This window comes from Gymnodraco acuticeps, unplaced genomic scaffold (assembly GCF_902827175.1).
Source record: "Gymnodraco acuticeps unplaced genomic scaffold, fGymAcu1.1, whole genome shotgun sequence".
In the NCBI taxonomy this organism is placed as follows: domain Eukaryota; kingdom Metazoa; phylum Chordata; class Actinopteri; order Perciformes; family Bathydraconidae; genus Gymnodraco; species Gymnodraco acuticeps.
The window spans coordinates 441434-458330 of record NW_022992150.1 but is presented as its reverse complement, the minus strand read 5'-3'; the positions used below and the strand labels follow the sequence as shown (position 1 = coordinate 458330).

Sequence of the window (16897 nt, the reverse complement as noted above, 5' to 3'; positions counted from 1 at the left end):
GTCATGCTTTATTTGATGGGTGTCAGCTTTAAAGGATAGGTTTAAATGTGTTCAAGTCATGTCTACATTGACATTTAATGGTTGCTATCTTTTTTCTTTTCTCTGAAACAGCCACACAGAGACCTTTCAAATATAAGTGATTGGGGACAAGATCCTCTTACAAAAATGTAAATGTATGTTATGTTTCAACTTAATATCTGGCGTCCACAGTCTGAGTTGCGCCCAACATGAACAGTAGGAAAAAATACAGCCAGTGATCAATAATGCTATCAAAGTACAAATAGGCATGTACGAAATGCATGAACACCCATTGTACCAAAATACAGATGATCATCTCATATGACAAAAGGTACCCTGAAACTAACTTGTTTGTTTCTTTGCTCCTGTGCAGCTGCTGTGTGAGTCCTGATGCAGAATTGACCCTCCTGGCCTTTGCTCTGGCCAGAGGCAGTGTGGCAAAAGTGCTCCAAGCCCTGTCCTGCATCAGCGATCATTTAGAGACGGAGTATACGGCCGGCGCCCTCATCGTGTCTATGGCCTCAGTGAGACTGCGACTACTTAATCGCAATGGTAACGTGACCAGCCCTTCCTTTTACTCTCACTCACACACACTAGGCCATTTGAAACCATAGACACAGGAGAGAAAGTGCTTCGCCTGCAAGGAGGAGGAAATGCATTAGTGGACTTTGCAATGGAAAAAATATAATTATGTTATAAAGCTGCAGTGCAGTGTGTGAATTATTGCATCAAGATAGGAATCGAGTTTTAACCTGTATGAGAATTGAATAACTATGATGTCATAATGCACTGTGTCTTATTATTACAGGGAAGCCCCTCCAGTTGCACCTGCAGGCCTGCGATGTGAAGAGTAAGGAGGAGAAGTCAGGACCAGATAACATGCTGACAGAAACCTCCACTGGAGACGGTACAACTGAGACCATTCCTGTTCCATGGAATACTAGCAATAATATTAGGATTATTTATATATATATATATATATATATATATATATGTATATATGTATATATATACTTAAAATAAGTCTTGACAGTTGGGGAATTGCTTAAATATACCTGCATTATTTTCAAAGTAAAAAATTAGCTTTTGATTCAAATATACTCAAACAATCTGCTCTTTTATTTTCATAATCTCTTACGTATTTAAACCAAATATCAATAATATTTTAAATGAAACAATCCCATCATCAAATTAGTTTGTTGTTTCTGTTATAAAGGAATTCTTTAAACAATATTATTCAGAATACAATTTTTAGTAGCAATCTAGATGATAAATACTTTGAGAATCTGTTGGTTTTTGTTCCTTGAAAAGTCCTGTACAAACCCTGAGGTATGAACATGTGCTCAGATATAACGATATGTTTCTTGCTCATAAGGTTTTCTATCCGAAAGCGGCAGGAAGAGAGCCAGTGTGATCCTATCGACAGAGGACCAGAGTAACTTCCAGGTCACTCAGATGAAGATCAAAGTGAGGCTCCATTTGGTTTCACCATATCATTGAGATGAGGATTTCTGTACAAAACACTTACTCTGTGGTTTGTGTGATCAGGTGCGGAAAGGAGCCATTGGAGCAAAATGCGGCTTGGTGTTTGCATACAAGGAAGACAACCCTTTTGATGCAGAGAAACATTTCAAGAGGTTCAAGAAGTACGACTCGTGGGTCTACAAGGACTACAAAGAGTTTGTGCAAGACAAGTAAGGATCCCTTCATAGATGCCTGAATTATATTATTCCCAATATTTACCATGCTTTTGTGTTTATCACTTCACAAGTATAAAAGTAATGCAACTCCTCAGTAGTGTCGGGGTCTGTCTGTGTTAGTGATTTAAATGAATGGTTGTTTCACCATGCTGTTACCTGACCTGCAGTGTGAAGATTCCAACACAGTCAGAGGACGAGCCGATTGGCTGGTTTGAGCTGGAAGAAGACTGGAACGATGTTGAGATCAAGCTGCAGCAGTGTCGTGTTGCAAAGGTACGTACTGCATCCAAAACACATGTTGACACTTTAGGTATGGAATCCCTGAGAGGCAAGTGAGAGAAAAACAAATTCTGCTGAGCCAGGATAAGAAACAGGGGAAATGATTTGCAAGGTGTTTTTTGCCTGGATAATCAGTCAACAATTGGTAAAAACAAATTAAGTTTTGGCAGGTAAAAAAAATATATGTGAAATATAATGTTTGCCACACTGCCTATGTCCATTTGGGCTTCACAACTGCTTTTTTCAGAAACCTATAGATGACCTCTTAGATACTGTGTCAATTTCTTTACAGAGTCTATGGTTCTAAATGGCATGTAAGCTTAGCAGAAATATGACATAACTTGCTAATACATAATACATGTTATCTTGGGTTGTGTTTAGATTGCATGACACAATTTGAATTGGTAACCTAGAAATATTATTTGACAAAACCTTTTTATTTTTTCATAAACACTGGATAAAACAAATGGATCACCAGAATCGTTTTCTTTATTACCTTTCAGGGCTTCCATAGTTTAGGGCTTCCAAAACACAATAACAAAAGTATTGCTACATACTAAAGAATGCATAACGAGGGCCATTCTATTTGCTGTAATTATCAGGTAACCACACTTCTTAATCGTCTGTTTCCCTGTCTTTCTAGTTCCTGATGGTGAAGTTCCTCGGCACCAGGCAGGACTCTGCAGAGCGCCTTGGCGTTCAGTCGCTCAGCTTCAGTGGGTATCTGTGCCCGGGCCCGGAGAGGCTGGCAGACCTGGACGACCTCAGCCCGGAGGGAGAGAGCTTCGACTCTGATGTCGTCACTGGCCTTTGTCTGCTTAACAAGACATTATACTTCATTCAACAGCTCACACGAGAAATGGTAACTACTGGTCACAATTATAGTTATTAGTAATCGTTTAAACATCAATATTGTTTAAAATCATCTCAGATTGAAGAACACCAGCAAGAAAGACTGAGAACAATTAGGGATATCCTTATTGTGGCAGGAATTCACAAGGTTTATAATATGACAATTTAACATACTGGCCTGAGAAGCTTGACTTAAGTCTTGTATTTATTATAGCAAAATATTAAATGTCATTTGGTGAATTAACTTACTTCTTTATGTGTTTATTTCTCTACTCATTTACTTTGACACGTAAACTTTAGGGGGAAGTAATTCATTTTATTTGTCTTTCCTATGTGAATGACTTTAGAACAGTTAGAGAAAAGAAAAAAATGTTTTTCCGGGGATACAAAATTATTTAGTATGATCATGTTTTACAAGTTACTTTTATTTTATTATTCACCATAAGTGGGAAATTAAAACTCACACGGAAGAAAACATGAATGCTTTTAGTCTTATTTATAAAAACGGGCTTGTGGCTACTCAAGCCTCTGTAGTATGCAAACTTTTCCCTTTGTTTTCACATATAGATTTTTTTATCCCCAGAATTAATTTCCCTACTTGCCTCTCTGAGCTTCCTTAATGTTACTTAACTAGGGATGTAACGATATACCGAATATCGCGGTATCGCGGTAAATAAACGTCCCAATACCGTCGTGAGACTGACAAAAATATTATTATTTTTAAACACTTTTTTTTGTTTTAAACCTTTATTTAACCAAGTGGTCCCATTGAGATCATCGATCTCTTTTTCAAGAGAGACCTGTCCAACATGGCAGCAAGTAGGTTACAACATGAACATAAAACAACATAACACAAAAGGACATCGTATTTACAGGGCTACATTTACACACCTCGAGACATTGACAAGTACCAACAGTATATTTATATCTCGCCCTGTCAATAAGCCTCACCTTCTTGACAAAAACTTTATTGTTTTTGAAGTGGTGGAGAGACAATGCACAGTTTGACCCACTGCTGTCACCCATGGCCAAAGCATATCTCTCCGTCCCACTGAGGTGGCGTTAGACTTTTTCGCTGTCCGTCATTTTGACAGACAGGATCGTAAAATGTCCGTCAAAATCCCTTATTGCCCGTCGGGTCTGAACTGTTCACAAGAGAGCACGCTCGTGAACTGTCAACGGGGGGTGTTATGCCGTGTGTGCATGCACCTCGCGGGAGAGCACACAGCGTAAAGCAAAACCTCCCAGACATGTGTTGATCTGTACGGCAAAGTACGGTTTGGAAACTATATCATTTCCTTTTGGAGGGCATGCATAACACGGCATAACACCAGAGCCTCGCTGCGGGGAAACGTTGGCGCTGTTCCGAGTTTGTTCTAATCTGTCAAAATGACAGACTGCTTTCAGATTTTCCCGTCATTGATAAATAAAATATTCGGTTAACGCGACCACTGCTGTCCCAGCAACATCAGTACCAAGCGAGAGAGTTTTTTCCAGAGCAGGGGATATTGTAAATGCCCAAACATCCCAGCTTATAAATACCTGGAAATGTGGACATTCTCATATTCCTAAAAACCTGTCTGATGATGCTGAGTGAGTGACTAGTGAGTTTGAGTTGAGTTACTTGAAAAACTAAAGTGAAACTTGATTTATTTTATTGCAGGGTCTAATTATTAAATGTCCTTGTTTATTTGTGAGATGCAGTGGCGCAAAGAAAATGCCTACTTTGTTTGGTAGTACTAGTAGGTACAAAAACACTGGTTTTCTTGTTCCAGTCTGTTACTGTCCCTTTGTTTTTGACACTTTAAAATACTGCTATCCTACTAAAATGCTGTACAAATCAGTTTTATTATGTAATAAAGAAACATTTTCCGAGTAAAAAAAATGTTTATTGAAAAAAAAATTGAATTTTTTTTTCTTTATTATTCAATATCGCGATAAATACCGTACCGTGGACTTGTTATCGTGATATTATCGTACCTTGAGTTTTTGGTATCGTTACATCCCTACACTTAACTATATTCTTTTTTATTTATGATGACCCGCTTATAGTAATTGCAATCCATTACCACAAGTCTTTTTACTGTATGGCTGATCTGTTATGTTAAATTGGTACTTCATATTTGAGACATTCATTATTATGTTCTTTTTTTGTTATTGTTGTAAACTGTCACCCTCTCTCTCCACTGGTGCAGGATGCCTCTCACTTCAAGCAGAAGTATCTTCTGGACTTCAGCGGCCTTGGCCTGAACCTCTTTTGGGACTTCTACAGTAAACTCAGGGAGATGTGAGTAGTGGTGCTGTCACTGCTTTTTTTTTTTACATCAACCTTTAGAACAGCAATATTCACTATTGCAGAAATATTAAGGTCTCTCCTGTAATAATGCATATGCTTTTTTCTCAGTGAGGGAGAGGAGGTGTTGAAGAGCAGAGTCCTGCTGCTTCAATTGATGCAGAACTGTTTCCCCATGCTGCCCAACGCATTGGAGCCCCGGGGCCCAGAGGAGAGCAGGGCTTCAGAGGAGGGGGCCACAGCAGCAGTGGCTGTTCCTTCCACGTCCAGCAGTGTGGAGCCCCCACCTGACACTGTAGGGGCTGTTTGTGAACTCTATACCCACATCTGCCACAGTAAGAACAACTGGAAAAACATTTTTGGTTTAATGGTCACATTGAGCACCAGGAAAAGCGCTATATAAATAACATGCATTATTATTATTATTATTCGGTTTAAGAAACTTCAAGGAACTTCCCTTTTGTGTTGATTTTGACGCTCCCTGTGGACAGAAGCGTTAGTTTCCCCACAAGAACACTGCTATGTGTTGTAATGATCTTGATATCGCAACTAGTAGTTATTTTTAAGACTACACTTATCAGTAAACTTTTGTTACACAGTACCAGATTGTCATGATTTTTTTGTAATCATTTTATATGAAGCAACACTATGTTTGTGTTTTTTAGTTGTGGATGGTGCAAAGGGCAGGTCTTTAGTGGAAAAAGCTTTGCACAAGGAAGCGGTCAAGGCCATTCTTAATGGAGCGGCTGTTTTCTTCCCGGATAAACACGTCAGAAGGGACAAACTATTCGACATGATGGTGAGTTTATGAAAAAAAAAAGTAAATGATCATAATAATAAAAATATAACAATATAATGCAAAATGTGCCTCTTGCAGAAAAACATTACCGAACAGGATCAGCCAGAGTCAGTGAAGGTGACATTTGAATCGCTTTGCAATTACTTCAGGTAAGGATACTGTAGATAAACAACAAACACATTACAATTCTTGTTAAGATCACAGTGGATCAACAGCATCTGTGTTCTCTCTGTGCAGTGACCAGGATCCAAGTGGCCTTCTCCTGCTCCCCCCTAAAGGGGCTCCCTCAGACTTTGACATCAGCCCCATACTGTCAGTAATGGAGACGTTGCTGCTGGTGGCAACGAGAGAGGTGAGGCCTCTGACAAACACACCATGTATTTACCATGGCCTTGTTGTTGCCCGATGTACTAATGTCCCTCTCTGTTCTCCCTTCCCTCAGTGTGAGGTGATGATGGTGGATGAGAACAGTGGAGCCAGCAGGACGGTGTTGCTGTCCTTGTTTTGGGCTCTGCAGGGTAGTCTGCTCTCCTGGTGCTACCTGCAACTCAAAGGAGGAGCCTCCACCGCCATCTCTAAGGAGCTGGCCAGAGACATCCTACTGAAATGTGAGATATTGCAAAATGTGTAACGTCACAGCTCCCTTTTTTTCCAGGGTTAGATTCTAGAGGTGTGAATATTTATTTGGGTCACATTCTGCTTCAAAATTGATTTTCGATTCGAAACAATTCCTGATTCAGAATTGATTCTGGAATCAGTACAAGGGATGGCAAGCCTATATATACTGTATACACACACACAAGACTAATCACAAGACAAGACCGCCGGGGAGGGGGGTGAAACACAGGGGCAGCAGGTGAACACAATCAGACAATCAGGGATACGGGAAAACATAGGAACGAAGACAAGACATAAGGAGAAAATACATTTCAAAATAAAACTATAAACACAAACCTAAAATCATGACAATATACAGATGTGTATATTAATAGGTCTGTTAAATATATATACATGTCAATATGGAACTAAGTATCCAACTATGTATGTTTCCTTATTAAATAGTTAAGAAAACGAAGATACGCTTTCTGAATTCAAGTTTCTCTGGTCGAAATAAACACTTCACAGAGTTAAATGTTAAAATATGCTAGCCCGACACACTTTTTTGCTTTCCTTTATTCTGACCCACAATCCTTTGCACGCAGTTATGTAAGCAAGAGGCTCCAAGTTCAAGGCGAAATGTTATGATGAAATAGTACGACAGTCAAATCCAAAACAATCAAATAAAGCTGATTTGCATTGCAGCCTATTAGTATAATTTGAAGAAAGACAAAATGAACTCTGTCAGTGCTCAAAACATGTGTGTGTATCAGGCATACAATGTACAACTTGCTGTCCTTAATTTGTGTGTGTGTGTGTATTTGTTGTATGTTTTGACGTACAAAAGAGATGACATCATTGTTTGATACTTGTTATTCTGATGATGCCTTGAAAACCATTTAATGCTAGTATAGCTGCTGTTGCACTGTAATCTGTGTGTGTGTGTGGCGAGAGAAAGAGAGAGAGGGGGGTCTAATCCTGGTGTGTCTGATGGTGTAGGACTTATTGTGGGTTTATGTGTGTGTGTGTTTAGCTGCCTGTCTTGTATGTGTGACCTGTAGTATACCATACCATGATTGAGTGACACATGTGCTCTCTCGTGCACACACACACACACACACACACACACACACACACACACACACACACACACACACACAGAGGGATCAGACCAGCCAAATGTCTCTATCAAACCCCATGCAGTCCACTATCATCTCATTCCCTGGCATGGTGCACAGCTTAGCCAACCAGTCTACTTTCTCTTGTGTGTTTCTGTTTCCTGTCTGTGTTTGTCACACGATCCTCACCCCCACTATCTTTATTCTCTCCTTCATCACCTCTCTTTCCATTCCTCCACTTTCTCACCTCTTTGCATCTTCTCTCAGTCTCCTCTCCTCCGGTGTATGCGTTCTTTAACAGCGGGTTGTATAGAGTACGCAAAAACCTTGCAGGCAAACTGAAGGCTCGTCAATCTTAGAGCAGGAGAAATAGCATGGTTAAATGGTGACAATTCTCTATAAGGGGTTCTAATTTCAGGACGTGTTCCATTCTGCTGTGTACTAATACAAGCAGTGTTACAAATTAGGGTATTAGGTAATAATCTATGGTAATAATGCATTGCTTAAAGTGGACCTATCATGCTATATTTGAAACATATATTGTAGGGCCATACCTATATAAAACATGTCTGTGAAGTTTTTTTTCAAAATACCAAACAGATCATACATTTGAGCCATGCCTCATTTCGCTCTATTTGCTCTTTTCCAGCCCTGTTTTTGCGAGGGCTGATTCTGCTTTTGTGGCTGACTACAACGCCACTTACAGGCCTGGCATATGTACTACAGCGTCTCCAGCGCTTTCAAGCGGTCTCTCATTCCCCTGATAGGTGGAGAGTTGCCCATATAGGCGGAGCACCCCTTTTCTGACATCAGAAACATTCAAATAATAATCAGCTCCGTTGCAGCCCCATTTTTAGAGATTTGGGTATGGAGGAAAAGAGAGAGGGTTGTGTTTTCTGACACTTGGTGGGTTCCCTGACACACCGGGGACACATATTCATGTCTAAAAGATGTACAAAAGTGCATTTTGCATGATAGGTCCCCTTTAAAGGATTATAGATTTCTATAGATACAACTGAACTGGAAGCTTAAACACAAAATGAAATCTAAGACAAAAGGTTACATTTATTCATGTTGAATAGAAAAAACTCTAATTACTTAAACGTTTTTTATTATTCATCAATAGTCAGTGATTTCAAGAATACTCATTTTCTGTTTTACAAAATATATGCTGCCTGTTACAAAAATGAATCTGATAGGATTAAGCTAGCTGCCTTTTTATTGCTCAGAAACATGCGCATTTCAATTATAAAATGTAGACAAACTGAACTTTTTTCATCAAATGTGGTAGTCTAACCGATTAAAAAAAGTTGTGGAATGGGTCAGTACAAATTCTGAGTAAAATCCACTGTTGAGTTCATAAAAGGATTTGCTTTCCAAGAGACTAAACTCTTCATTCCAACAGATGTGGATCAGTTCCTGGAGAGCATCAAAGGTGTGCTTGGTTCCCTGCTGGGGAGGTACACTGGTGCTGAGATCACTGACAAACTGGGCAGCTCCATCCTGGCCACGGTCTTCCGACAAATGGTAATACAGTCTTATCTCATGGTTTCAATTTCCTTTTTCAGCACAATTATAAAGTTGATCGTTCTGAGTGACAGTGATATTTGTTCTGTTCCTGTCAGATGATTTTACTCCTGGAGCTGTGCTCTCTGGACATCCCTCACAGCGTGCTGCTGAAGAGCTTCTCCTCTCTTGTGGAGCTACTCAAGAGCCTGTCCAGTGACACCGGAGACATCTTCTCTAAGGTCAGTCCGCTCTGACCTAAGTCTAGTTTATACAGTCTCTCATCTCATTATGAGTATTGATTTAATTTGATGAATAAAAACACATAAAACACTGCACTGCAGTCATAAAAAATAAAATAAATGGGCTTTTTCCCCATTAGATTATTAAATCAAAAAGGCACAATTTCCCTAAAACTACTTATTTTAAAGCAGCTTTGATTGTCTCTTAATAATTAAAAAATGGTTTTAAATACTTTGTTCTTATTTTGTAAGTGAACAGCATCTTAATGTCAATTTTAAATATAAATTATTTGTACACATTCAACCAGTTAAGCTTTTAAAATCAAGAGGTGTACATGGGAAAGCCTTTTATACAACCCATATCAACTTATTTTGAGCCCTTTCCAGTTTTCTTTTGAAAGTGCTGCGCAGTTGGTCGCGTTAATTTGATTTATTTTATACACTGGTGTCGGAATGTGGATTGTATTTTATAACTTTTGTCAATAAGAACAAATATATTTAATCTAATCAGTAACTGCAGCAGTCACAAAGAAATGCAATACAAAGTTAATTTTTTATATATCTTGTAGTTTGTTCACCATTGCTTGCCATGTGACCTTCAGGTGGATCAGGACAGCTGGCACCAGCCCCAGCAGCCGGTGGTCCTAAGGACCTGGAACATGGAGTCCCCTCACAACTACGAGAACAGCCGCCATGAGACCAGCATCTTCGCCTGCCCTGGTGCTACATCCTTTGAGGTGGAGTTTGACAAACGCTGTGAGACAGAGAAGAGGTGACTGATATGAAATATATTACATATATTCAGATTTTAACCTTGTGTGACTATTTTATAACCCATCCTCTACGCTCTTGATTTTCACAGATACGACTACCTAGAATTCACCGATTCTCGAGGAGGGAAGGTCCGCTATGACATGAAGGTTGGAAGTGAGAAGTGGCCAAAGGTACGATATGGGAAACCATTCAGTTCTCTTCAAAAGAAACAGTGTTGCTACTTATTTAATTACACATGTATGCTGCTTCTCTTTTCTCCTCCAGAAAGTGACATTTGACGCTGGCCCTCAGCTCCAGTTCCTCTTCCACTCTGATAGCAGTAATAACGAGTGGGGTTACAAGTTCACTGTGACGGCCATGGGCCTGCCAGATATCACCATTTCATGGATGTCCGACCTGCAGCTGCTGGTGGCTCGCCTCATGGGTCGCCTCGCTTCCAGGACCCTCGCCCTGAAATCCCCCCATGGTGAGACTGCTTCACATCATTGTTCAAAAGGGCTGATATGAAGTGTTTATTTGTGTGAATCTGTTAACAAAGCAACATTTTGAATGAATGTGTTGGGCTAATGTTAGAATCTTCCTTATCTATTTAATAAATAGCCGCAACCCTCCATTTAAACCTCAAATATATAAATAGTATTTATATATTTGAGGTTTAAATGGAGGGTTGCGGTCGGATAGTTTAAAAATCAGCTCCTAAGTTCTAACCCTATCTCCTATTCCTTGACCTCTGAGTGAAACGTCACGGGGTTAAGGGATAGTGGATAGGAGAATTCAAAAGGACTTAGGAGAAGAGACTGCGGTACTTTAGAGAATCCGACTGCACTTTCACTATCCGACGTGTTTATGATGCGCCAGCGGACGTCATGAATGTGCGTCTGCTGCAGTTTTCTATACAGCGGACTACAACATGGATGTTTAATAAGAACGAGGGACTACTGTAAACTCATCTAGAGACTCTGCACCGTGCTCTGATGCTGTTGCTTTATGCTTTATGAACGTGGACAACAGAGAAACATATTCTTCATGACCAAAGTTGGAATTGAAATAAAAAAGGAAAGTGAAACTTATGCTCGTCACCCTCTCCCTCCGGTCCACATTAATACAAATGATCCCAATACGTATGATTGTATGAACTATTAAAATATCTTAAAATCAATACAAATGTATTTATTATAAATGTTTTTTCATGGAAAAAAGGTAGAAAGTTCAGCTTTTCTCGGTTTTATATAATTTTAACTGAATATATGTTTTTTTTTATTGACAAAACAAAACATAAAGACATCTTCTTGGATTGTGAGGTGGACATTTTTAACAATACGCTGACATGTAATGGACCAAAGGAGTTCATGTAGAATACAATTGGCAGATGAACAATCAATGAACATATGCTGATATTTATGATTTATTGTCTATTCCAGAGATCCGCACAGTTAAGGAGCTTCCATCTGGTAAAATGTCCCATGTTCAGTCTTCTCCTTTATGGAAACCCATTCTGCGACATGGCTTGTGTGAAACAAGGGAAACTACTCAGGCTAAGACCCCCACAGACCAGGTACTGTCCATTTTACATCAACACATATAGCATTTCCATTCTCTCAGCAGCTAGGTGTTGCTCTAATACTATGTATATTTGTTGTGGTGTAGACAAATGCATGGACTCTGGACGAGTTGATGAGCTTCCTGGAGGACTTCGCTCGCTGGAACCCTTCTCTGGAGCCCACAAACTGTAGAACAAAGCTGATGAAGACCCTCATGCAATCCTGCAGAAAACAGCCATTGAGGAACGAGATTGCCTCTGGGTTGAAGACGGACCAAGCTGTGAATGCTATTTGGGCCGCCATGGTATACCACACACCAGCCCTCAACCATGCGCTGAGGAACTATGGTGAGGCTTGGCTGCAGTCATTGTCCAAAGAGCATTTTTCGATTTATCTCTTTGTTCACTCGTTTGAGTATTACTTTCTTCCGTTTTGTCTTTGCATGAGTAGTTAATCAAGACTGCAAGTCCTGTCTGAGCGAAGAATTTGTGCAGGCGTACGCATTTGCAGACAGCATCAGAACATGGATGGTGAGTTTTACTGACATGACTCATCATTTTGTTGATTATCTGCCTCTGAGTTTATATATCATCATGATGCTGAACTATTATGCTGATATCATTTTCCTGTCAGTTGGAGATGAAACAGAGATACCTGGTCAGCAAAATGAATGTTCCTGACGATAAAGAAGGGGGTCATGATGAGGTTAACATGGAGACACTAGGTAAGGACTACACCTTTCTTTACACCAACTATGTTATATCTTTGATATCAAAGTGTTACATTTAAGAATTGTAATTGGTGTGGTTATAGAATAAGTACTCCATCTTTTTTGTTTCTTCTAAGGGTTTGCAAAACTATTTAATTGACAGCCATATACATTTGATTCATTTTATTTACTGAAATGATATTAAAGTTTTCAGCTGTATTTTCTTGGAAAGGTTTTACATTTTGAATATCTGCAGATACACAACAATAAAGGACTCGGATCAAAGGCAACAAATGTAATCGTGACACCTCTAATTATTTTGCTGCCTCCTTATTTTTCTTCCCTCTAGCCGAGATGTGCATTGAGAAGAGCCTGTTGCTCTTCAGATTCACCCCCTGCGGAGTCCCATACCAGGAAAACGACTCTTCCAGAGCTGCAGAGGGCAGCAGTGCTCCACTGTTCCGCTCCTGTTCCATCTCAGAAGCAGACTTCCAGGCCAGCTCGTCTCAGGGACCTCAGGCCGCGGGGTCTGAGGAGGGGGTCGATGCCAGGGCCGGACAGAGCCAGCCCCCTGGTGCTCCGGCACAAAGCTCATCATCGTGTGGGCACGGCCGACAGGGCCACATAGGCTCCACAGAGAGCCTCTCCTCCCAGTCAGGGGAGCCAGCCTCCCCCTCTGCTGTCCCCCGTAAAGCCCCATTCAGCCGGGCACGCCTGCGCCTCCTGTCCTGTCGATCGATAGAAGAGCCCCGTATGACCCCCTCTATCAAGGATCGCTACCCAATAATCAAACACATCCTGAACTTTATAAAGGACCAGGCTCTCACAACAGCAAGGTGAGTGACGTCGAGGGTTGTTTTTAGTATTATTCGTTTTTGTAATTGTACAATACAGAGTTAAATCATCCAACTCTTTCTCCTGTAGCATTCTGCAGACCCTGTCCCTGAGCAAAGCCCAGGCTGTGAGTGTGTGCAAAGTCCTGGAGATGGTTCAGCAGTGTTTGCATTCTCTCGGAAAGCCACACCTCTTCCAGGCTCCCTGCATCCTGTTCCTACAGGAGCTGCTGGCATGCCAGAAAGACTTCACCAGGTAGACCTGTAGAAAAGATTTAGATTAATGTGGAACAACAGTAAATTGTATGGGTTGTATGTTAATATTCAAGGAGGAAAGCTCTGAGAAGTTATAGCGTCCTTAGCTTCTGTACTGTGACCTTTGCCCACTGAAACAGAAGATTTGAGTACAGCTACGAAATCAAATCCTTCACATTTTATTATAGCAATAAAAAGTGGGCCAGCTTGAGGACAGAGAGCTGCATCTCCACATTCAACTCCCTAGTCGCTTACATAAGCCCATGTACTACTTTGTTGTAAACAAAGAAAAGATGATTGGATTTTGATATATAAATAAATACTTATTGGTAAGCAAGTCCAAATAATTGGTAAAAGCATTTTTTTCTTCGTCTGTTAAACATATCAGAAATAAGTGTTTGTTTAGGCCACAAGAGGCTGAAGAGCATCATTACCATAGACCAGTGACCATCAACTGGCGGCCCGCGGGCCAAATCTGGCACGCCAGACATTCTCATCCGGCACGCGCTGTGGCGCTGGCGGAGTGGTTAGTGCGTTCGCCCCCCACTCATTGTTTTTGTTTTACAACGTCTCGTGAGTAATGTGCAGTACTGGAGTCCAACAGAGAGGCAGCAGCTGCGGGACAGTAGCCTGCGTACTGCGTAGCCTTCCCTGCCCTGAAGAAGTGATCCACAGTAGCTCCCGTTACGAGGCTCCGGCGACTTGACAGTACATGAGCGTGCTCCACTAGCACCCCCCCGGTCAAGAACTTCAAAATTCAGGGCTATATACAAATTGCTGTCTCTAGGAATTATTTTGGCCCTTGGGCAAATGTAGTGATCCCTGCCAATGACGGTATACCTCTATATCAGGGGTGCCCACACTTTTTTGGCTGGTGAGCTACTTTTGAAATGACCAGCTCACCGAGGTCTACCAACCAAAAATAAAATCCCAAATTGCAAGGGTTGCTGAATAACACGTTTTATTTATACATGGGATAACTACGATAGGGCTGCAACAAACGACTAATTTGATAATGGATTAATCTATCGATTAATGAAACGATTAATCGACTATTCGGACTGTTACTGTATGCCTTGCACAATTTCTCAAACGCTCTTATTTATTATTTATTTAGCAGATGTCGTGAGCATCTCCCGCTGTATGCTCCTTAGAGCCAGCTGAGATGTCACGTCTCTTCCACTCTGAGTCTCTATTTGTTGTGTTATGGGGCCCTCCAGTGTCTGAGCACTGTGGTGCCCCATTTCGACAATCCCCACCGACACAGCGCATGCATGTGGCGGTGGTGCCCTTACGGCTCCAGCCGGCACTGCGCATGCGCGTGACGGTGGTGCCTTCACAACCCCAGCCGGCACTGCGCATGCGCGTGACGGTGGTGCCTTTACAGCTCCAGCCGGCACTGCGCATGCGCGTGACGGTGGTGCCTTTACAGCTCCAGCCGGCACTGCGCATGCGCGTGACGGTGGTGCCTTCACGACCCCAGCCGGCACTGCGCATGCGCGTGACGGTGGTGCCTTTACAGCTCCAGCCGGCACAGCGCATGCGCGTGACGGTGGTGCCTTCACGACCCCAGCCGGCACTGCGCATGCGCGTGACGGTGGTGCCTTTACAGCTCCTGCCGGCACTGCGCATGCGCGTGACGGTGGTGCCTTCACGACCCCAGCCGGCACTGCGCATGCGCGTGACGGTGGTGCCTTTACAGCTCCTGCCGGGTGCCGTCACAGACCACCGTCACGGGTCTGTGACGGTGGTCTTCACAGACCCGTCAATTGTCCGCCCTTTGAGAGAGGCTGTAGCTGCTCTCAGAAGGGGAACAGTTGACAGACTGTTTATTGTTTTTATTGTTTTTCTTTTCATTTTTTCGAGCTGCGCCCTTGGCTCGAAGCCTGGATGCGTCAGCGGAAAATGTTTTATGACAGAAAAATCAATAAGTGTGTGACATGTGTTTATGCGGACTTGAGGATGGTGTTGAGGCATCTCTCGAGGCGGGGGGAACACATTTAGAGCTGGGGAACCGTGGACTTCCAGCTCTGTCACAGAGGGGAGAAGGAGGGGCTGTCACGCCGCTCGCTTCTTCTTCCTCGACTGCTGGCCGAAATTCTGGGTTGGCTGCGCCTGGGCTGCAGCCGGAACCGGAGATTTTCTAGGCCAGCCTGCCCTCGTCTCCTGCCTGGGCTGGGGACTCGGGGCGGACTCGGGGCGGACTGCGACCTCTGCGTTTTCGGTATTTTGAACCGAGCAGGGTTCGGGGCAGCTTGGACGAAGGGCTGCCGCTGCGAAGGCAGCGGCTGGGCCCTTCGAGGGAGGCAGAGGTGGAGGGCCTCGTCCTCCTTCTTTTTCGACTCGCATCTCCTCTGCATGGAGGCAAGAGCGGAGCCGAAAATCCCCTCGGGAACGATGGGCATGTCAAGCACATCCTCCTTTTCCCGGTCTGGGAGGTTGAGCCATCTAGCTCTTTCCTGCACCACCATGATCCCCATTGTTTTGCCCGTGGCCTGGACGGCGCAGCGTTGGACACGGAGAAATGTCTGTGACCGGCCGCGGCCAACTCGTCCAGAACGGCCGGTCCAGGATTACTCGACATATCCTCACAGAGCTCCGCTTGGTATGCGGTTAGCAGTGAGGAAACGTTCAGAGCCCTGGCGGACAACGCTGCGGCTCTGTAGGACCGTTCAGTCATGGTCGACTGGAAACGGTCCACCTTCGCTGGCAGCGTTGGGTTCCTGCTTGGTGACGGGCCCATCCTCGGTAGGAGGTGGGCTGCCACCAGCAGTTCCATCGGCGGTATGCGGAGCTGGCCGAGCCTCACCATACCGTCGCAGTCTAGGGAGGAGGCACCCTGGATTGGGGCCTTGTTGCTAAAGGGTCGGTCCCTCCACGAGACCGACACCTCATCCAGCATCTCCGGGAAGACCGGGAGGAGTTGCCTCCTTGTCCTCGTTGCTTGGGGAGAATGTTTCCCCTCGTAACGGGACCTGGCGGTCTCCTTGGCCATTTCGGGCCACGGGATGTCTAGCCTGGACGCATCGCGCTGACACGCGGCCTGCAGGTCCATGCTCAGACAGGGCAAAGCTGGTGTGCTATCGCCCGGGAGAGCAGCCATCGCTCCCGGCTTTGCCGTTTGAGCCGATGACATGAAGATATCTTCTTCTTGCTCATCCGAATCAGACAGGAGGAACTCAGAGGTGTCCTCTTCGTCCTCCATGTAGTCTAATTCCAAGACATCCTCCGCGGGCGAGACCATGGTGAGGTCTCGCCGGGAGCTCCCGCGTCTCTTGCCGCCACCGGGTCCCGGCCTGACACGGCGTGGGATCCTGGTTCCGCAGCTGCCGCTGTTAGTGAGCCCCAGACCGACACAGTGAGGGGCTCAGTCTCTGCGGC

The 16897-nt window shown here is 43.4% G+C and overlaps 1 protein-coding gene across 2 annotated transcripts in view; it reads left to right on the top strand.

Annotated features, from left to right (window-relative positions):
* The window catches only part of zzef1 (zinc finger, ZZ-type with EF hand domain 1), a 52616-nt gene that overhangs the window by 4247 nt on the left and 31472 nt on the right, over positions 1–16897 (top strand). For both annotated transcript variants that reach the window (XR_004567858.1, XM_034204165.1), the window contains exons 8-30: positions 392–570; positions 827–925; positions 1394–1485; positions 1567–1712; positions 1886–1991; positions 2641–2859; positions 5045–5136; positions 5254–5477; positions 5808–5941; positions 6020–6090; positions 6179–6293; positions 6384–6549; positions 9062–9183; positions 9282–9404; positions 10007–10176; positions 10267–10348; positions 10443–10644; positions 11600–11733; positions 11826–12066; positions 12170–12249; positions 12353–12443; positions 12778–13264; positions 13353–13517. Coding sequence is in view for 1 of the 2 variants with exons in the window: in XM_034204165.1 (XP_034060056.1) it covers positions 392–570; positions 827–925; positions 1394–1485; positions 1567–1712; positions 1886–1991; positions 2641–2859; positions 5045–5136; positions 5254–5477; positions 5808–5941; positions 6020–6090; positions 6179–6293; positions 6384–6549; positions 9062–9183; positions 9282–9404; positions 10007–10176; positions 10267–10348; positions 10443–10644; positions 11600–11733; positions 11826–12066; positions 12170–12249; positions 12353–12443; positions 12778–13264; positions 13353–13517 (3540 nt within the window). In the remaining variant the exon portion in view is untranslated. The remainder of the gene's footprint in view (positions 1–391; positions 571–826; positions 926–1393; positions 1486–1566; positions 1713–1885; positions 1992–2640; positions 2860–5044; positions 5137–5253; positions 5478–5807; positions 5942–6019; positions 6091–6178; positions 6294–6383; positions 6550–9061; positions 9184–9281; positions 9405–10006; positions 10177–10266; positions 10349–10442; positions 10645–11599; positions 11734–11825; positions 12067–12169; positions 12250–12352; positions 12444–12777; positions 13265–13352; positions 13518–16897) is intronic.